Source organism: Cetorhinus maximus, chromosome 3, assembly GCF_964194155.1.
Source record: "Cetorhinus maximus chromosome 3, sCetMax3.hap1.1, whole genome shotgun sequence".
NCBI lineage: Eukaryota > Metazoa > Chordata > Chondrichthyes > Lamniformes > Cetorhinidae > Cetorhinus > Cetorhinus maximus.
In genome coordinates, this window is record NC_135881.1 from 68,016,206 (window position 1) to 68,039,458 (window position 23,253).

The 23,253-nt window shown below is 43.6% G+C and overlaps 1 protein-coding gene across 4 annotated transcripts in view; it reads right to left on the reverse strand.

The window, feature by feature from the left end:
- The window catches only part of ctnnal1 (catenin (cadherin-associated protein), alpha-like 1), a 395,162-nt gene that overhangs the window by 98,829 nt on the left and 273,080 nt on the right, over positions 1–23,253 (reverse strand). For all 4 annotated transcript variants that reach the window (XM_078538519.1, XM_078538520.1, XM_078538521.1 and 1 more), the window contains one exon: positions 4,030–4,119. In XM_078538519.1, coding sequence (XP_078394645.1) covers positions 4,030–4,119 — 90 coding nt within the window. The remainder of the gene's footprint in view (positions 1–4,029; positions 4,120–23,253) is intronic.

The window sequence follows — 23,253 nt, forward strand, 5'->3', positions numbered from 1 at the left end:
GAGGGAGTGCATGTTTAAAGTGGTGGATGGGGTGCCAAACAAGCGGGCTGCTTTGTCCTTGATGGTGTCAAACATCTTAAGTGTTGATGGAGCTGCACTCATCCAGGCAAATAGAGAATATATCGTCACACTTCTGACGTGTATCTTGTAGATAGTGGACAAACTTTGGGGAGCTGGAAAGTGAGGCTTCACTACAGAATTCCCAGCTACTGATATGATTTTGTAGCCATGGTATTTATTTGACTGATCCAGTTAAGTTAAGTCAATAGTAACCCCTAGGATGTTAATGATGTGGGATTCAGTGATGAGGATGCTGTTGGATGTCGTGGAGAGATGGTTAGATTCTCTCTTGTGGGAGAGCGCACAGATCTCCCTGAGGCAAAGTGCTGCCTCAGGGAGATCGGCTCCGTTTTGAAACTTTTAATAAGGGAGTTTAAAAATTTCCCTGCCATGTCCCCTCATGTGACACTGTCACATGAGTCGGGACATGTCCATAACTTTTATTGCAACCTTTCATTAAAATTTAAAAAGCCTCATGAAGCCTCATCCTGCTTGTGGATGAGGTTTCATGTTTTTTCACAAGCCCGCTTGGGCTCCTGGCCTGCCCACCAACCTTAAGGTTGGACGGGCAGGTCCATTAATGAGCTGAATTGGTTTCTTAATGGCCTTGATAGGCCATTGACAGGTCAGTGGGCGCGCATCTGAGTCGGCTGCGTGCCCGCCGACCTGAAAATGTAAATGACACAAGGTGACATCGGGAGTTCCACTTGACGTCACCTCGCATCATTTGGTGGTAAAGTTAATAAAATATATAAGAAAGAAACATAAATAAGTGATTAATATAATTAAGTAATTATGTAAAACACATTATGGATGGCAAGACACATGATGTGTCAAGGCTGCAGCATGTGGGAGCTCCTGGATAACATTGTGATCCAGGGAAACACGTCTGCAGTAAATGTTTGCGACTCGAAGAACTTCGGCTCAGAGTCATCGAGCTGGAGGCTGAGCTGCAGACTCTGCAACACATCAGGGAGAGGGATAATTACCTGGATGCTTTATACCAGGAGGCAGTCACACCACTTAGGATAAGGTCTTCTGATTTGGTCAGTGGCCAGGGACAGGAGGGCGTGACTGTGAGTGAGGCAGGTAGGGGGACCCAGAGTCCAGGAGCGTGAGGCTCTGCAATTGTTCAACAGGTTTGAGGTTCTCTCAGCTTGTTTGGATGAGAGTGTGGGGGCTGCAGGATGAATGAGCAAACTGACCATGGTACAGGAACCCATCCAAATGAGGGGAGCAAAAAGGAATGTAATAGTAGCAGGGGACAGTATAGTAAGGGGGATTGACACTGTTCTCTGTAGCAAAGAGTGAGAGTCCAGAAGGCTGTGTTGCCTGCCTGGTGCCAGGGTGCGGGACATGTGCTTGGGGCTGGAGAGGAACTTGTAGTGGGAGGGGGAGGATCCAGTAGTCATGGTCCATGTAGGTACCAACGACATAGACAGGATGAGGAAGGAGGCTTTGCATAGTCAATATGATGAGCTAGGCACCAAATTAAGCAGAACCTCAAAGGTAATAATTCCTGGATTATTACCTGAGCCACAAGCAAATTGTCATCGGACAAATAAGATTGGAGAAACTAATGCATGGCTCAAAGATTGGTGTGGGAGAAGTGGATTCCAGTTTGTGGGGCACTGGCACCAGCATTGGGGAAAATGGAATCTGTACTGTTGGGATGGTCTACACCTGAGCCATGCTGGGGCTGGTGTCTTCGTGAGCCAACTAATTAGGGAAGTAAAGGAGGTTTTAATCTGAATATTGGGGCAAGGGGTTAAATTTGGGAAGATGTGGTAAACCAAAGAGCAGGAGTTTGAAGTTGAGGTTTACATAATACCATGATCTTATTGAATGGCGGAGCAGACTCGCGGGGCTGAGTGGACTACTCCTGCTCCTAATTCGTATGTTCACATGAACGAACAGTGAGGCAAGATTGACCACTGTCATCCACGTTATTCAATGTCTTCAGCAACTGCTCTTCTTCTCAGGCAGTCCCTCGGGTCCAAGGATGACTTGTTTGCACTCTGCTTCGATAGGTTCTAAGATGGCTGATAAATCCAATGCATGATTTTCAGACTCAGACACATGCTGGGCAGGTGGTGCTTGAAGGGTCAGGCGCATGAGATGTTTGTGGGCTCTCTCCGACATCTCAACTTCGCTTCTGTATGCTCCCAATGAAATCTCTTGATGCGATCGGTGCCTTCCAGAATAAACCTTCTCCATTTTGCCAAGGACTCTCACTAGTCGGCGGGGATGTTTGATCTTTTCAGAGATGCTTTGAGGACATCCCTAAAGTCTTCCTGGGAGCCCCTGTGTTGGATTGCACCATCGGGGATAGGTATGGAGTTTCTGCTCCATGCATTTCGAATAGTATTATACTGCCTCTTTTCAGATGATGTTGTTTCATTGTGGATCAAATGTATTCCCTAGTACCATACTACCCAATGGAACAAAAACAATTTAAAAAAGAGAATTACACCATAATTGACTATTGGACAAATGTAGGTTACTGATTGTTGAGATAAAGTATTACTGTTTTCAGAACTATAATCTGTTAACTTTCATTTGTAAGTGATGACACTTCAGTAACAGTAACATGGGTACTTGAATTGGTATTATCATTTTCTTTCAGATAATGACCAACCTTTTGTGCATTGCAATATTCCTGTTCTTATCAGATACTGCATTCAAGTAGATTTTCAGCAAGGTAATGTGAAATGGCTGCTGTTGACAAGAATTAACAAAATTGGAAGTTATTTTTGTAAGTAATCAGTCAATTGGACAATAAGGAAAGGGTTAATGGGCTGGCTACAAGTTCAGAACAGTGCTGTTATGTAGAAAGTGGATGGGTGCAATACTTGCTAAATTATTACTTGTTAATTGCAGTGATACTGCTGAATTGAATTGAACAATTTGAATTTAATTGAATTGTTAATCACAGCAAATTGATTGAAATCAATGGAGGCTGACGAACCAGACAAGTAATCACAGCAGGACAGGAATAAGTCAATAATATGACTAAGCCAATGGAAGACAATTTGGGAATATGATAAACACCCAACTAATCAATCCACATCCAGAGGAGGATTGTGCATGAGGTATTTCATATACTGTACTCTGTATGTAAACCCCTGAAAAAATCCTACACAGGAGCACTCAAGAAGGAACGCAGGCTACATGTATTGATGGGGAGCACTCAAATAAAGAAGACTGAAAATAAGTATTGACGGGAAGAGTCCCAGTGAACTGAGCAGGAAGATTTCACTCAAAGATCACTCTGAAGCAATCTACAGTCATCTCAGATGAAAGCAAAATACTGTGGAAGCTGGAAATATGAAATAAAAACATAATTTTATGGAAAAACTCAGCAGGTCTGGCAGCATCTGTGGAGAGAGAAACAGTTAACGTTTCGAGTCTGTATGACTCCTCTTCTTCAGCTCTGAAGAGTCATAGAGACTCGAAATGTTAACTCTGTTTCTCTCTCCATGGATGCTGCCAGACTTAGTCATCTCATATTGACCATCTGAAGGGTAACTGTATGATCAATTGAAATGGTTTGTTTAAAATTCTCAATAAAGTTGTTGGATTTAGTGATTGTGTCAATCGTAATTATCGGTTTCTGAGTCTAAGGAAGAGGTAAAATCATTTAAAGACAGCAAACTGTGCAATACTGCTGATACAGTTTTACAACAAGGAGAAGTGCCAAGGTAAATGGCACCATAAACTGAGTCACAATTATATTACAGGAGTGGAAGTTTCCTGCCAAAATGATTTTGATACTGCATCTCATTAGTCTCTTCCATTTTATAACCACAGATTAACAGTGACCTCAGTGATATTTGAAAGCACTAAATAGTAGACTGTTGATATTTTTCTGATATAAACTCTGTTATCACTTAAAAAATCATCAAAAATAAAAAGTAGAAATTAACACAGAAACCTGCAGAGGGGCTGATTTTATGCAGTAATAGTTACCTTTGATGCTGTGAGAAGCATCATAGTGCATTTTTCTAGTATTGCCCTGGCAGCCGCCATCCTCGCTTTCTTCTTTTCATCTTTCAGATCCTATCAAAGTAAAACAAAGCAACTTTTACACACCATTGCATCAACTTAATTGGCTAGATGCAGCCCTGAGACAACATCATGCAATCTGAAAGACATTGTGATATTCAGATAGGGTGCAATGCTGTGATCCTTATTTAAATAAAACCTTTCTGACCAAGAAAAAAAATCATGGCTAAAGTGGCTTTAAAGGCAGTACTTTGATTTACAAAATTATCAAAAAAAGGAATGATTCCCTTTTTTATTATTACCCATTCTCATGATGTGAATGTAACAAGCAAGGCCAGCGTTATTTCCCATCCCTAGGTATTTCGGAGTGGCTTGCTAGGCCACTTTGGAGGACAATTAAGAGTCAATGTTGCTGTGGAACAGGAGTCACATATTGGCCAACCTGGCAAGGACATTGGCTTTCTTTCCCTAAAAGCGCATTAGTAAACAAGTTGGGGTTTTACAGCAATCCAACAACTCATTATCAATTTTTTTTTAAAACCAACTTTTTGTTCCCAGTTTCTTTGTTATAAACCGAATTCAAATTCTCAAACTGCTATGGTAGGATTTGTTCTCTGTATTAATAGCACAGATATTTAGAATATTAACTCATCAACAAAAATCATTATACTACCGCACTTTTCAAAATATATTTCTCTCTTGTGCTTCACGAGTGAATTGTAGCCTTTCATTGGCATTAATGGGCAATAGCACAAAAATGTTTGCTAGGTACTTCTGTATATTGATTTTACATAGTTATTTTCAGCTTAATCCTATTCTCACGGTGAAAATGTTTGCCAATGGATCCATTAATAAAGCAAGTTTTCTGTAATTGTGAAAGAATGCAAGTAGCTTTATTACAGTTCATATAAAGAAAATCCAAGTTTCATAGCGGATGGAATGCTCATCAAGGAGATTTTGGGAAAGGAGAAGCAAACCAAGGCTGCAATTAGTATTAGGCGTGTATTGTGCGTCTGCTTCACCTTCACCTGTCTTCCTCTTTAATTTACTTTTCTTCCATCTTGACGTCCTTGCTGGGGTTGTGTGTCTTTCAGTCCATTGTGGAGTTTTACTTGGAGCTGGTGTACTTGGCCACCGCCTTTGTCCCTTCCAACACCGTGTGCTTGACCAGTTCCCCAGGCAGCAGCAGGCACACGGTGGTCTGGATCTCCCGGGAGCTGATGGTGCTGCGCTTGTTGTAATGGGCCAGGCAGGAAGCCTCACCCAAGTTGCGCTCCAAAATACTGTTCACGAACAAGTTCATGATGGTCATAGCCTAGGAGGAGATGCCGGTGTCGGGTTGAACCTGCTTCATCACTTTGTAGATGTAAATGGAGTAACTCTCCTTCCTCGATCTTCGCCACTTCTTCCCGCTCTTTGCTGACAGTTTCTTTAAGGCTTTCTTTGCTCCCTTCTTGAGACCTGGTTTCTTCCCATCAGCCATCTTCAGTTTCAATTGCACAGCCAACCCAAATAACATATGGTGCTCATGTTAATCATGTGTGAGCATTGGAACTGAGCTATTTGAAAATGGAAGCCTCATAGCTTAATCTCATCAACACATTGTGTGCATGTCTGTGCACATATGACTTCCAACAAGGTTGCAAGTTAATTTTTCCCTTCTAACCGTGAGGCACTGAAACCAGTTGTGGCTTTCCTATTTCTGCCCTGGCTGAGATAAGCCAAATCAACAAAGAGCAAGGGTCAAACCTGGGACATTCTTGCACATAGCTCAGATACACACTGGGATTAACTCACTTTATTATTCCAAATACCATTTTTTTTCTGGTTATAGATTTAACAAAACTACAGACCGTGCTGACAAGTGGATATTCAATGACTTTATAAGAATCACTGTGATCTAAATTCAAATACAGCCAATTAAAATTAATTATCTTACCAAATAACACATCAAGAATGATCTCACTAAGTATGGTGCTTGAACATTTACTTATTCCTATTAATCCAGTGGAGCATGAGGGAGCGAGAGAGAGCAAGAGCCTTTTTCAGTGTCAGACTCTGTGCGCTCTGGCTAGGGCTGAGCAGCCAAATTGCAGTGAAATTAATGGTGGTAATAAAAACTGTATGGAAAATCCATGCACAACTTGTCATATGAAGTACAAAGCAGACTGACCACTTAATGGAAAGCAAAAGGCCAGACATACATTATGAGCCACTATGAGGTACATTTAATACTTGATTTACAATTTTTACAATTTAAACCATAACATGGGAGTGGTGTGGGAAGGTGGCAAAAATGTCAGAGAGGAATACCAAGGTGCACAGAATACTGGGAGAGACAGATAGCACTAGAATAAAGAATATTGAGTTAATAGATGGGGTCAGAGTAAGGGAGAAAGTAATAATGTCTAAATCAGGGTTACTGAGCATGTATGTGAATGCATGGAGAGCGGTAAATAAAATTGGTGAGCTACAGGTGCAGATTGCCATGTGGAAATACTATGTTGTGGCTATAACAGAGACCTGGCTCAAAGAAGGGCAGGACTGGGTGTTAAATATTCCTCGATACAAGGTGTTCAGGGAAGATAGGAAAGGAAGAAAAGTGGGAGGGGTGGTGGTATTAATTAAGGAGAGCATTGTAGTACTATGGAAAGAGGATATCCCAGAGGGGTCAAGGACAGAACCTATTTGGCTTTATCTAAGGAACAAAAAACATGCAATTACATTGCTCACTGGAATCTGTAGGTCACCAACTAGTGGGAAGGATGTAGAGGAATAAATTTACAAAGAAATTACAGAGAGGTGGTGTCAGAGGACTAGAGAATTACAAACATTACAAGCTTGTTCAAAAAATGGTGTAAAGATAAGCCCAGCAACTACAGGCCAGTTAGTTTAACTTTGGTGGTGGGGAAACGTCTAAAACAATAACTCCGGACAAAATAAATAGTCACTTGGGCAAATTAAGGAAAATCAGCAAGGAATTTTTAAGGAAAAATCATGTTTTACTAACTTGGAGTTTTTTGAAGAGGTAACAGAGAGTTAATGAGGGCAATACTGCCGATATGTTGTATGTGGAATTCCAAAAGGTATTTGATATAGCGCCGCACAACAGGTTTGTGAGCAAAGTTATAGCTCATGAAATAAAAGGGGCAGTCACAACATGGCTATAAAATTTTTTGAGCGACAGGAAACAGAGAGTAGTGGTTAATGGATGTTTTTCGGGCTGGAGGAAGGTGTGTAGTGGAGTTCCCCAGGGGTCAGTGTTCCTTGCTTCCTTGCTTTTCCTGGTATATATTAATGACATAGATCTTAGTGTTCAGGGCACAATTGCAAAGTTTACGGATGATATGAAACTTGAATTGTGAGGAGGATAGTGTAAAACTTCAAAAGGACAAGTTGGTGGAATGGGCAGACAGGTGGCAGGTGAAGTTCAATGCGAGAAGTGTGAAGTGATTCATTTTGATATGTATATGTGCATAAGCCATTGAAGGTGACAGGGCAGGTTGAGAGAGCAGTTAATAAAGCACACAGTGTAGTACAGAGTACAAGAGCGAGGAGGTTAGGTTAAACTTGTATAAGACATTAGTTCAGCCTCAGCTGGAGTATTACGTCTATTTCTGGATGCTGCTCTTGAGGAAGGATGTTAAGGTATTGGAGAGAGTGCAGGAAAGATTTACGAGAATTGTTCCAGAGATGAGGAACTTCATTATTAAGGTAGATTGGAGAAGTTGGGACTGTTTTCTTTGGAGAAAAGAAGGCTGAGAGCAGATTTGACAGAGGTATTCAAAATCTTGAGGGGTCTGGACAGAGTAGATGAGGAGGAACTGTGCCCACTCATGAAAAGATCGAGCATGAGAGGGCACAAATTTAAAATAATTGGCAAAAGAAGCAAAAGTGATATTAGAAAAAACTTTTTCAGACAGCGATTGGCTAAGGTCTGGAATGCACTGTCTGAGAGTGTGATGGAGATAGGTTCAATTGTAACATTCAAAAGGGAATTAGACTGTTATCTGAAAAGGAAGAATCTGCAGGGTTACTAGGAGAAAGCGGGAGAATGGCACGAGGTGAATTGCTCATTTGGAGAGCCAATGCAGACATGACGGGCTGAATAGCCTCCTTCTGCACTAACAATTTGGTGATACATGGTTTTCAAATTTTGTAAATTAGACTAAAGAAGGTTAAGACTTAAATGAACAAGGATTATCGAGTGTAATTAAAAATTTACTTGAAGTAAAAAAACAGAAGCTGTCAAAATATTGTTGAGAGCACTCTTAATAAGATTAAATTTGCACTCAGTGTGTGGCCTTACAACTGTTATATAAAGGTCATTATTGCATTCAAAAATAATGGAATAAAATGGTAAAACTAATTGAAGTGTGGATATGTGCAAGGTAATGCACATTCATACTGAAAACACAAAACGAAAACACCATTTGTTAAGGTGAGAAAGGAATCGGATCTGATTATTGTCCATTCAATAAAAATTGTGTGAAACTGTTCAACGAGGTTTACAAACGTAAGGAATATAAGCCAAATTTAAAAGCACCGTTACCACTAGAACATTGTGTGTAATTTCGGATAATCTACCTTTAAAAATACACTTATGTATTAAAAGGAGTAGGAGAAAAATGCAAAAGAAAACATACTTCAAGCACTGTCCTGAACTGCTTTTCATTTCAATCATAGAATTGCTCCGGTGCAAAAGGAGGCCATTCAGCCCGTTATGTCTGCATCGGCTATCCAAATGAGCATTATGATTCAGTGCCATTCTCCTGCCTTTTCCCCATAACCCTACACATTGTTTCTATTTAAATAATCATCTAATGCCCTCTTGAATGCCTCAATTGAACCTGCCTCCATCACACTTCCAGGCAGTGCATTCCAGACTCAAATTACTCATGTGAAAGTTTTTTTCTCACATTGCATTTTCTTCTTTTGCAAATCACTTTAAATCTATGCCCTCTCGTTCTCAATCCTTTAACGAGCAGGAACAGTTTCTCCCTATCTACTCTGTCCAGCCCCCTCATGATTTTGAACACCACTATCAAATCTCCTCTTAGTCTTCTCCTCTCCAAGGGGAATAGTCTGAACTTCTCCAATTTATCTTCATAACTTGAAGTTTCTCATTCCTGGAGCCATTTTTGCAAACCTCTTCTGTACTCTCTCCAATGCATTCACATCCTTCATATAGTGTGACACCCAGAACTGTACACAATGCTCCAGCTGAGGTCTAACTTGTGTCCTATACAAGTTCAGCATAACCTTCTTGCTCTTGTATTCTATACCCTATTAATAAAGCCTAGGATACTGTATGCTTTATTAACTGCTCTCTCCACCTGTCCTGCCATCTTTAATGACTTATGCATATATACACCCAGGTCTCTCCGCTCCTGCACCCCTTTAGAGTTGTACCCCTTATTTTATATCGTCTCTTCATGCTCTTCCTACCAAAATGAACCACTGCACACTCCTCTGCATCAAACTAGTGACTATTAATTTAATAGTCACAAGTTCAAAGGATAAGAATTAATTGTCCATTTTCCATGTGACTATTAATTCTATCCCAAATAATTGTTTCTGGAAGCTTCCCCATCACCAAAGTTAAACTGGCTGGTCTGTAATTGCTGGGCTTATCTTACAACCTTTTTCGAACAAGAACGTAATGGTTGCAATTTTCCATTATTTAACTTAAGGTCACAGAACAGGAAGACACAAATACAAAATGAGCTAGCTTTAAAGAAAACATGATTAAAAGGATTATTTGGTTCCACACCGCAAGCAGCTCTGATTGTCTATTTTTTTTAAATAGGTGAGGAAATTATGTTGAATTCAACTGCTAAAGGTTTAATGATGTAGGCTGTAACACTAGATTAATATTCTAGATGTTATCTGGGTTACGTTAAATGCAAGAAAAAAGTTTCACAGAAGTTTAGCTCGGCCGATATATAGCTATTACTCTGCCTCAGGAGGTTAATTAAATTGAGCAGAGTCCACAATGGTTTGAAAGAATGGGTTATGAGAGCTACATTGTAACAATTTATAGTCCAACATTAGATTATATTCCATCAAAGTTGTAGTTCTCATCAAAAAAGCTTGTCAAATGCTAAAAGGTAACATCAGATTTAGATACATGCCCAACAGGCACTTGACCTTTCAATCGATCAAAAGGTGTCTTAAATTGGACAATTTAACAACATTAAAAAAAATCAATACTTACAAAATAAAAAATATCTGAATCACTACTTGACTTTGAAAACAGATCAACTTTATCTTTATTCAAACTTTTCTTTTGTTAACTTTTACTCAAATTGCCTGTTAAATTTGTCTTTGAACAGTCATGCATCAATTAGAAAAGAACGAAAGAAACTGGACTTACAGCTTAAAATACTTAAAAAGATTTTATTTCCTGGTGTGACAAAGTTATGCAAATTTATATGGCATGAATTAAGATGAAATAAAAAGAGCTGAGAGTAACACGATGATGTATTAGCATTGAGGCAGTGGGTTTACGCTCAAAATTATTAATCCCAGCCATAGAGTTTTCTGTAAGCAAGGAATAGAACTCAGACTTTGCCACAGCATCGCAGGGTGGGGTGGGGGTAGAGGCGGACATGAAGGGATGCCAGGATATAAGGAAGGTTTTTTTTACTTATTATTTCACAGGGTGTGGTTGTCACTGGCTAGGCCAGCATTTATTGCCCATCCTTAGTTGCCCTTGAGCAGGTGGTGGTGAGCCATCTTCTTGAACCACTGCAGTCTGTGTGATGTAGGTACACCCACAGTGCTATTAGGAATTCATCCTCCTAATGCTCTCCTGCATTTCTTTTTACCCCTCAAGTCCTGTGAACAGGTTGACTACAAATGGTAAAAAGTCTGGTATGCACATGAAAAGTATAAAAACATGAAATGAGGAAAATTGTTTTTCTTTGAAATATAAAAATCTAACGCAAAAAGAAAATCACAACTATTTTGGAATTGGTCCACTGAACTACAGTGTTCATCATACCAATGGGTTCAGCTTTAATCCTCAATATGTTTTTAAGCATAGCAAAACATAAGTACACATTCCATTTTCATGAACAACTATAAGCCAAACTCTAGATACCACTTTCCATGATCATGACAAGCCAGCAATTAATTTACTCTGCTTGGACCAACTAACACAGCAGCATAAAAATGTTACATGGCTATGTACCTTTTCACTCACAACAGAACGTAATGCCAGCTAAATTTATTCCATTTTGCTTTGTTCTTTATTTCTTGTTTTTTAATAATACCCTGAGGAGTAATTTTATAAAGTATTATTGGAAAACATGTAGTCATGCAGCATACCTCACAACCAATTCAGAGCTGAATGGGTAAATTAATCAATCTAAAGAGTTACAAACAGGACTTTAATTTCCTTTTCCCCGACACAAACAGATGCAGCCAGTTATGAATGACAGTTACGTTCTGAAGATGCCAAATCAATCATTTCACAATTTCACAAAATAAATCAGTATCAATACGTTGGCAGCATCATAATGCACATTCATCAATTACTTCAGCTGTCCTGACTTAATAATGGATGTTTGCTCTAATACATAATTCATGATTCTGTATTATTGCACAAGTAACCTTGGTTCACAAACACTTTATTTTAAATCTTTTGTCTATTTTATAGTTTTTCTTTCTGCAATAATTGTTCAAGCAGTTGCCATGCAACATGTATATTTATAGCTTGTTAAATGGGAATTATAAATACAAACATGAAGCACTTTAAGAATGCAGGAATGAAAAAATGCCAGCCTGTTGTGTCATCCAAATTCTGTTCCACAATCTAATGTGGCCATAATTTTTTCCAATTTCCTCCCCATTACACTCCTCCACTCCGCCGAATCAGTGATCAATCTAATTATGTTTTGAATGCTTTAGCAGAGTTAGAGGCTTACCTTGTTTGTTTCTAAAAGTTATGCCTACATATTGCTCTTGAATCACAATGCACGGCTATCTTTTTCAAATGAGACCAATGACACCAGATGTTCACTGCATTGTTGCACTTGTGATGTCAAATGTATATGAATCCATAGTCAACTCACCTGAACACAATCCAAGCTGTTACTTCAAATTATCTTGAATGTATTCCCTGAATCAACTGCTAGAGGTTGCACTATATAGGCACACTGGTTTCTAACTGGTGGCCTGAAAGCTTACTTAAAAGCCTTTAAACCGACGAGTACTGTTCACTACTATTAGACTATATATACATGCATTAGTTTACTAGCATATTGGTAACAGTTTAAAAGATGCCTCTTAAGAGCAAGTCTTGTACAAATCAGCACTATTTTGGGGTACAGGGGGTATAGTGAATGATTCTGTAAGTTCTATAATGGAGAAGAGATCAGAATTAACAAAAGCATGAATCAAGATCTGATTGTTCAGTTCGCATGAGTTTTCAAATGCCAGGACAGAAATAAGCAGAGAAATCCAGATGCATTTAAGGGGAAGTTACTCAAGTGAATGAAGGAGAAAGGAATGGGGGCATATTCCAAAAAGATGAGATGAAGTAAATAGATTGGGTTAAAGTTCATGTGCAGCATATATAGGCACAGATGGCCTGTTTTTGTGTTGTAAGTGCTATGTAATCATTCCGGTTGCTGGTAGGTTGTTTGAAACAATCCAAGGTTATTTGAATAAAGCTTCTTCACCCATCTTTTCAGTTTCCAGCATCCGCAGTAGTTTTTTGTTTTTAAGTTCTGGCTTATTGTGGATCACTAGGTCTATTGCAATCTAACAGAATTGTATTTAACATTCCAATATTACATAGCATTTCTTCATCCCCTGCAACCCTGCACCCTTTACCATTATTTTCCTGAAGCAATTTCCTCCCCATCTCCAGAAGATTTTGACTCCTTGCTGGAGTTTAATTCTGAAAGCATTAGCACATTTTAATACTTGCACACAAGTGGTCATTATTTATATCCTTAACAATGACAGTCAACAGGTTCTTTATTTGCAGGGGTTCTCAAATGAGCCCAATTCCTGCTTTCAACAGACAGCCACACTTGCAGGCGTTAACACATAGTGAACATATGCCAAACTTCCCCCATCTTAAACCGGCTGAGCGACCGGGGAAATCAAAAATCTTATTTGCAGGAAAACTGGTTTGAAAAAATAGCAATAAATTTAATCACCCAAATCAGATCCCCTTTTTGGAAGCGTGAATACAATCACCAAAAACACTTTTGTCTTTTCACTTATAAGGGGTAAATTGCCCCAAACACCAGAAAACAGCAGTCTAAAAATGACAGGTCAATGCCATTATGCCTCCAAAGTTTTTGTTCCATCTGAATTTGTTGGTGTTAACGAACGGCACTTTCACACTTCTGACATACCTAACTTGTCAAACAACCAGTAAATATCACAAATATTTCACTTGCCAATTGTGGGTTGTAACAAAGGACAGGATTGTCTGTTCCTGCCAGCAACGGGCGGGACAGGAGAATTTGAAGCGCAGCCGAAAATCAGTTTGCCGCTGGCGTGAAAGTAGGATTAAATTTCCCACTCCCTATTTTCATGGCTGGTCGGATAGCCCGCCGTGCCATGCCAGAATTTGAATATCACGAATACTTATTAAAAACTGCCGGAATCATGCACCCTTCCAGATCAAATGGTCTCACTGGTATCTAGTTAGACCGGTGTGAATCCTGACCGGATATAAGTGCCGTGTACATGGCACTTCACTCGTAACCGCAAGGTTTGTGCGCGCAGTGCTTGTCCATCTTTCACTGCGCTACGATCACCGCTGCTCAGGCTCTGTGCCAGGGCTACTCAGGCAAGACCAGTGGGAAGGTGGGGTGGGGGGTAGGGACAAGACAAGAGGATGGGGATGGAAGACAAAGGCTTGACTGGCGGGGGCCAGGGGGTGGGGGAAAGAGAGGGGGTTGGTCACTGGGCCCTGCCGGGTGTGGGGGGTGGGGAGGAGGGAGGCGTAAGAGCGGACAGACACACATGTCTGGGGGGGATGACTGGGGAAGGATGCAGAGACACATGGCTAGGGGGTGGGTGGGGCAAAGTTAGTCAGCGCCAGAAAACATAGACTGTCCTAGTTAATAGCGCACCAATTTAGAGGGATGTGCTTGGCAAGCCTGTCCTGGCCCATTACAGGGCAGGGAAGGGCCTGTCCATCATGTGTCAGTCAAGCCCAGCATGGTGTTCGGGGTGTGGTCAGTCCCTCACACGTCAGTCCTTGGGGGTTTTTGGACTGGTACTGTGCCGCAGATGGCACAGTCACAGTCAGGGGAGGCATCTACACCTGTAGATGGGCAACATGTAATAGGGTGGGGGGGCACTCAATGGTCTGTGGGAGGTGTGAGCTCAGTACGTCATTGCACATCAGGCCTCAAGACTGGGAGGGGTCAAATCCACATGGGGCATCGGAACATCAACATCAAAGGGTTTGGGGGCATGGGAGGAAGGACAGGGATATTAACAACAATCACACTTGGATTCAGGATTAGGCAGGGAGGAAGGAGTGTGATCGGCATGGTGTTGGGGGTAGTATATCAGCATGGATAGAGGATAGGCTAACAAATAGAAGACAGAGATTTGGAATAAGGGGGGCATTCACAGGATGGCAAACTGCAACTAGTGGAGTGCCACAAGGATCATTGCTGGTACTACAATTATTTACAATATATATTGATGACTTGGATGAGAGAAGTGAATGGACTATTGTCAAGTTTGCAGATGACATAAAAATAGAATTTTTTTCATTTATTCATGGGAAGCAATCTTCGCTGGCTGGGCCAGCATTTATTGCCCATCTCCAGCTGCCCTTGAGAAGGGGACAGTGAGCTACCTTCTTGAACCGCTGCAGTCCATGAGGTGTAGGTACACCCACAGTGCTGTTAGGGAGGGAGTTCCAGGATTTTGACCCAGTGACAGTGAAGGAACAGCGATATATTTCCAAGTCAGGATGGTGAGTGACTTGGAGGGGAATTTCCAGGTGGTGGTGTCCCCATCCATCTGCTGCCCTTGTCCTTCTAGATGGCAGTGGTCGTGGATCTAGAATGTGCTGTCTAAGGAACCTTGGTGAATTCCTACAGTGCATCTTGTAGATGGTACACACTGCTGCTACTGTGCATCAGTGCTGGAGGGAGTCAATGCTTGTGGATGTGGTGCCAATCAAGTGAGCGGCTTTGTCCTGGATGATGTCAAGCTTCTTGAGTGTTGTGGGAGCTGAACTCATCCAGGCAAGTGGGGAGTATTCCATCACACTCCTGACTTGTGGTGAACAGGATTTGGGGAGTCAGGAGGTGAGTTACTCATTGCGGGGTTCCTAGCCTCTGGCCTGCTCTTATAGTATTTATATGGCTAGTCCAGTTCAGTTTCTCGTCAATGGTAACCCCCTGGATGTTGATAGCAGGGGATTCAGTAATGGTAATGCCATTGAACATCAAGGGGAAACGGTTAGATTCTCTCTTGTTGGAGATGGTCATTGCCTGGCACTTGTGTGGCACGAATGTTACTTGCCGCTTGTCAGCCCAAGCCTGGATGTTGTCCAGGTCTTGCTGCATTTGGACATGGACTGCTTCAGTATCCGAAGGCTCGCGAATGGTGCTGAACATTGTGCAATCATCAGCGAACATCCCCACTTCTGACCTTATGATGGAAGGAAGGTCATTGATGAAGCAGCTCAAGATGGTTGAGCCTAGGATACTACCCTGAGGAACTTCTGCACTGATGTCATGCAGCAGAGATGACTGACCTCCAACAACCACAACCATCTTCCTTTGTGCTATGTATGACTCCAACCAGTGGAGAGTTTTTCCCCGATTCGCATTGACTCCAGTTTTGCTAGGGCTCCTTGATGCCACTCTCGGTCAAATGTGGCTTTGATGTCAAGGGCAGTCACTCTCACCTCACCTGTGGATGCTCTTTTGTCCATGTTTCAACCAAGGCCATAATGAGGTCAGGAGCTGAGTGGCCCTGGCGGAACACAAAATGGGCATTAGTAAACAGATAATTGCTAAGCAACTGCCGCCTGGTAGCACTGTTGATGACCCCTTCCATTACTTTACTGATGATCAAGAGAAGACTGATGGGGTGGTAATTGACCAAGTTGGACTTGTCCTGATTTTTGTGTACAGGACATTCCTGGGCAATTTTCCACATAGCTGGGTAGATGCCAGTGTTGTAGCTGTACTGGAACAGCTTGGCTAGGCGGGGGGGGGGGGGGGGGGGGGGGGCGGCAAGTTCTGGAGCACAAGTCTTCAGCACTATTGCCGGATTATTGTCAGGCCTCATAGCCTTTGGGTTATCCAGTGCCTTCAGCTGTTTCTTGATAACATGTGGAGTGAATCGAATAATGAAGACTGGCATCTGTGATACTGGGGACCTCTGGAGGGGACCGAGATGGATCATCCACTCGGCATGTCTGGCTGAAGATTGTAGCAAATGCTTCAGCCTTACCTTTTGCACTGATGAGCTGGGCTCCTCTATCATTGAGGATGGGGATATTTGTGGAGCTTCCTCCTCCAGTGAGTTGTTTAATTGTCCACCACCATTCACGACTGGATGTGGCAGGACTGCAGAGCTTGGTTGTGCGATTGCTTAGCTCTATCACTTGCTGCTTATGCTGTTTGGCACACAAGTAATCCTGTGTTGTAGCTTCACCAGGTTGACACCTCATTTTTAGGTATGCCTGGTGCTGCTCCTGGCTTGCCCTCCTGCGCTCTTTATTCAACCAGGGTTGATCCCCTGGCTTGATGGTAATGGTAGAGTGGGGGATATGCTGGGCCATGAGGTTACAGATTGTGTTCAAGTACAATCCTGCTGCTGCTGCTGGCCCATAGCGCCTCATGGAAGCCTAGTCTTGAGTTGCGAGATCTATATGAAATCTATCCCATTTAGCATGGTGGTAGTGCCACACAACACGAAGGAGGGTACCCTCAATGTGAAGGTGGGGCTTCGTCTCCACAACAACTGTAGAGTGGTCACTTCTACCGATACTGTCATGGACAGATGCATCTGCGGCAGGCAGGTTGGTGAAGATGAGGTCAAGTATGTTTTACCCCCTTGTTGGTTCCCTCACCACCTGCCGCAGACCCAGTCTAGCAGCTATGTCCTTTAGGACTCAGCCAGCTCGGTCAGTAGTGGTGCTACCGAGCCACTCTTAGTGATGGACATTGAAGTCCCCTACCCAATGTATACATTCTGTGCCTTTGCCACCCTCAGTGCTTCCTCCAAGTGATGTTCACCATGGAGGAGCACTGATTCATCAGCTGAGGGAGGGCAGTACGTGGTAATCAGCAGGAGGTTTCCTTACCCATGTTTAACCTGATGCCATGAGACTTCATGGGGTCCAGAGTCAATATTGAGGACTCCCAGGGCAACTCCCTCCTGACTGTATACCACTCTGCTGCCACCTCTGCTGGGTCTGTCATGCTGGTGGGACAGGACATACCCAGGTATGGTGATGGAGGTGTCTGGGACATTATCTGTAAGGTATGATTCTGTGAGGATGACTACGTCAGGCTGTTGCTTGACTAGTCTGTGAGACAGCTCTCCCAGTTTTGGCACCAGCACCCAGATATTAGTAAGGAGGACTTTGCAGGTTTGACAGGGCTGGGTTTGCACTTATTGTTTCCGGTGCCTAGGTCAATGCCGGGTGGTCCGTCTGGTTTCATTCCTTTTTTGGAACTTTGCAGCAATTAGATACAACTGAGTGGCTTGCTAGGCCATTTCAGAGGGCATTTAAGAGTCAACCACATTGCTGTGGGTCTGGAGTCAAATGTAGGTCAGGCCAGGTAAGGACGGCAGATTTCCTTCCCTAAAGGGCATTAGTGAACCAAATGGGTTTTTACAACAATCAACAATTAACTCTTAATTCCAGATTTTTACTGAATTCAAATTCCACCATCTGCCGTGGTAGGATTCGAACCCAGGTCCACACAGCATTACTCTGGGTGTCTAGATTTCTAGTCCAGTGGTAATACCAGTACTTGGGGAGGTAAGTGGTGAGGATGACACAAAGACTCTACAGAGGGATATAGACATGTTAAGTGATTGGGCAAAAACTTGGCAGATGGAATATAATGTGGGAAAATGTGAGGTTATGCATTTTGGATGGAAGAATAGAAGAGCAGAATATTATTTAAATGGAGAAAGACTGCAGAAAGCTGTAACACAGGGGGATTTGGGTGTCCTTGTGTATGAATCACAAATAGCTAGTATATAAGTTCAGCAGGTAATAGGGAAGGCAAATGGAATGCTGGCCTTTATTTCAAAAGGGATGGAGTATAAAAATAGGGAAGTCTTGCTAAATCTATACAAGGCACCAGTTAGACCACACCGAGAATACTATGAACAGTTTTGATCCCCTTATCTAAGGAAAGATGCACTGGCATAGGAGGCATTCCACAGAAGGTTCACTAGGTTAATCCCAGGTATGGAGGGATTTTCTTTTGAGGAGAGGTTGAGTAGGTTGGGTTTGTACTCATAGAAGAATGAGAGGCAACCTTATTGAAACATATAAGACCCTTAGGGCGCTTGACAGGATAGATGTTGAGAGGTTGTTTCCCCTTGTGGGAGAGTCTAGGACCACAGGGCATAATCTCAGAGTAAGGGAGCACCTATTTAAAACAGAGATAAAGAGGAATTTCTTCTCTCAGAGTCTCTTCAATCTGTGGAATTCTTTACCGCAGAGGGTCATTAAGTATATTCAAGGCTGAGATAGACATATTTTTAATCAGTAAGGGAATCAAGGGTTTTGAGGAAAAGGCAGGAAAGTGGAGTTGTGGATTATCAGATCAGCCGTGATCTCACTGAATGGCAGAGGAAAGTCGATGGGCCAAATGGCTTACTTCTGCTCCTATGTCTTATGGTCCTGAACATTATGCTCTTCCAGCACGATGGAAGGAACTTCAATGGTGGGGGCGGTGGCGGGGGGTGTTGGAAGATGGTCTCATAATAAAACCTGAGCACCATCATTTTGTAAACCAATCCAATGACACAGTGCAAAAATAAGCTATGCAAAAAATAAATTGCCAGGGTAGGGTTCTGAGGGCTTGTGGGAGGAGTCAAATATTGCACTTTTGGGCTGAATGAAAGGGCACCCTATTAATTTGCACTTTAACAAATGGAGGTCACTGCACAGCTGAGACATGTTAGGAACACTCAAATGTCAGTTGAAGGGTGTGGGCACCTTAATTCACGATGTACATTCCTGCGAGACTCTGCTGCACCCTGGGCCCAGATTTTGATTCTGTCCCAATGACCATTTGTTCCTGTCATAGAAACGTGCAACCCTCAGAAGGAACCAACTGTAAAGGGGCAACGGACAAACTGCATATGCCTAATACCCCAAAGACCTCCACACCTCAGAACTGACAGGTTAAGACTTCACACGACTCCCCAATCACAGGCATTAATCCAAAGGAATCAGTCTGACAGAGCCCTGACCAAGACGGCTAGTGCCTGGCTGCACTCATGTAGATCCATACCCTTTTCTGAAAGCGGTCATGCCTGGGGAGGGTGGGGCTTCCATCAATGCTCAAGGTTGTACTATAGCTGCAAGGGACGATTTGGGGATGGAATGCCTGGAATGAGGGCTATTCAAGAGCTTCACAGTGACTTTCTTGCTTGCCACTGGAAGGTGATCATTGCAGGGTTATGTTCAATCATGTATCTGATCAATGTTTCCGCAGAGGCGAAGGGTGGAGAATGGATGAAGCAGGCAACGTTGCCTTCTTCCTAACACTCAGGCAACTGAGGGGGAGACAAAGGGCCCATCGCCGACAGGCAGGGTAAGAGGAAGAGCCTCACCCTGAGGAACATTGGCCAGCAGGGCCCCATGAAGACCTAGATGCTGTGGCCCATTCCACAGAGGCATTTGGCACAACTAAGGATGTACTGAAAATGCTTTTCATATCTACAGATGAGAGGGAGAGAGTGGCATAGACGACTTTATTTGTCAAGGCGTATGGTGGATCACATCTGCAACATTCTGCGGGAGGAGCTGACTCCACTGGGACTGGGAAGCCACCCATTGCCAATGGCTCTAAAGGTGAACTTTTTTACGATCCAGGACTCCACTGGGGACCTCTGCGGAATATTCCAAGCATATGCTCATAAATGCATGAGAGGGGTTACCGATGCCCTATTTAGCGAGGCATACAATTATGTCCAGTTTTCCTTGGATGAAGCCAGCCAGGCTGCCAGAGCAGTGGGGTTTGCAATGATCTCCGGCTTCCCACAGGTGCAGGGTGCCATTGACTGCACACATGTGGCTTAAGAGCTCCCTGGCAGCAGCCACTATGATTCATCAATAGAAAAGGCTTCCATTCTCTCAACCTTCAGCTGATCTGTAACCACCAGAAGCAGATTATGCAGGTCCGTGCGAGATACCCTGGGAGCTTACACAGCTCTTACATCTTGAGTCATTCACAGGTGCCACAGATCTTCGGGAGCCCTCAGTGCATCCAAGGTTGGCTCCTCTGAGACAAAGGCTACCTGCAAAAGATGTGGCTAATGACGCTTGTTAGGCAGGTTGAAGATGCATTTAAGATGTCTGGACAGGTCAGGCGATACTCTCCAATACTATCCCCAGAGGGTTTCCTGCATCATCGTGGTTTGCTGTGCTCTACACAACCTGGCGCTACAAAGGGGGGGATGACTTGTCAGATGTAGAGATAGAAGAGCTGCACATGTCCACCGATGAGGAGGTCGTTGAGAGGGCTGAGCTTGATGAGGGTGAGGAAGCTGGGGCTCCAGGGGAGAAGGCTATAGCATGGGCCAGTCGTGGAAGACATGCCTGTGAGATGCTTATAGCCACAAGATTCCAGGGCAATGGTGATGACTAGCTCATACGAGCCTCTTTCACCTGTGCCCTCCATGCTGCCTCAACATTAACACCTTCTTTGCTATCCTCAGCATCTTGATGAAGGACATTAACCTCAGTATGAGTAGTCATAATCTTTCGTGACAATGGCCTCATCCTTGAAATGCTAGGAAGCCTCTGGAGCACGTGGCTGCACTGTTATGGGATCATAACTCCTCCAGCACACACTGAACAGAGTAAATATGGTGCAGTCTCTTCAAGCATCTCGCCAACATTCCACTGCCAATGGGAGCCATCAAGAGGCAGGAGCAGCACTGCAAACCTCAGTGCACTCATGGCAGTATGCCTGGAGTATTGCTAGGTGCCTCATGGAGAACAATCACCACTCACTGATTCTCACTTTAATGTCTGAGTCTAATCTGAATCCACACTGAGGCATCTCTCCACAGGCAATCCCTCTTGCAAGATTTGTGTTCAGACCTCAGATCATATGGAGTCCACAGCATGAGATAATTCTTTAGGACACAGTGATCTGTCACTCTCAGTCATGGATGTGAGCCTCCAGATCAGGCCACCTTTGTGTGCAGAGGGAGCGCTTCAGCAGCAGCATCGTCTGATCACTGGCAATCACTCACAACTGCGCCTTAGTCTAGAGTATCGCAACTTCCCGTGCAGCCTAGCCTTTGCATCTGTGGGCCTGAGAATGCAGGCACTGTATTTAGGCATTAATTACTTAATTGATTGATAATAGAGCACACATCAGATGTTGTGGAGCTTAGCTCTGATTCCATTTGAGGCCTCTACATTTTCATTCCAGAAGTCTCAAGATGTTCACGTGGAAACCAGGCACACTGATGGCATTCTCACGATCAGAGAACCATGTGGATTGCCCATCAGGGAGCTGCCTCAGGGATTTGGGCAAGCCACGCTCGCCAGACCTTCAGGTCCAGAGCAGTATCCTCCCATGTAATAGTCCGGCATTTGAGGGCCTTGACACACACCTCTGATCTTGCATAGTCGTTGCCCTCTAGCCGGCATTTCATGAGTCACAGTGTTAGCTAGGTCCTTAGCTCTGTATTATGCAGGTGGACAAGTGAGGGCTGATGTTTAGTTGTAAAAGCGGGCACGACATAATCCTGCAGGCCTCCAGGAGCACATAGGATCCCAGAATATTGGTAGATATGTAACCCACACTCAAGCCTGACAGCCATTACATGGAAGCCAATGAAAGATGCACCAAGTGAGCTTGACACCAATGTGGCTTGCCATTAAATCCTATAAGGTCCACATTGACTATTCCTCAGTGCGTAAGCATCAGGAATAAAACAGACTGCAACACCTATACTCATGAGGCGACATGATATGATCCTCTGACGCAAGTCTCAGATATGCATTGCCCAACCACCATTTTGCTAGAGCCAGAGGCCTCACTCATGTCGCTGCTGCACACAGAAAGGCGACGCACTGTAATGAATGGTGCGAGACACCACAGGCCTGAAGCACAGGATGGGGAGATGTGAGCAGGGGCAGCATCTGCTACACTTGGATGACCTCAGAACATTGCATCAGATAGACCAGCCAATTACTTGATGAGAAGTTCACAGAAAGAAACTATATTTACATATGTGCATAGTAGATACAGTTTGTGACCACCCATGCCACTTTTGTGTGCTCAAAATTTCTTAATTTTTCTTACTCTACCCCTACATTCAGGTGCATCCCCGACATCCACAGAGGTGGAGGCAGCCTGCTGTGCGCTGTTGTCCATGATGATCTTGGCGGTCGTCCTCTGGAGGGCCGAGGACTGGAGGGCCCCCATCTGCTTTGGGTCTCCTGTTGTGGGGCAGGTGTACCCTTCTTGGCCTGAGGAGCTGGAGTTGATGGGGTCACAGGCAGAGGGGACTTGGAATGGCTGGACAGTGGCCCGGATGATACTTCTCCCCGCTGTGGGTGCCTAAGGGCCCCTCCCTCAGTCCTTGAGAAGGGGCTCCTGGAGGGAGATCAAGATGCCCCCTCCTCCTCTCACCAAGCCACTGCTGGAACGTTCTCTTGGCTCAAGCGATGGTGTGCTGGTCCTCACACATATTCGGCAGAAACTGCTGGACCAGGGTCTCCATGGCAGTCGCCACCCTTCCAATGGTGACCTTGATGTGTTGGCATGTCGGTGCCCAAGATATCAGACTTAACGTGGACAGACTCCTCCATCCTCCATTCTAATCTTCCGATGGCCTCTGGCAACCCTGCTTGGTGTGTCCGTCTGTCTGTCTTTGGAGCTTCAACATCTCACTAAGTCTGCCAAGCGTCGGTAACTCACTGTCTCCACCTACTGTGGAACAGAATCTGTGCTTTAATCACCAGATGGTGAC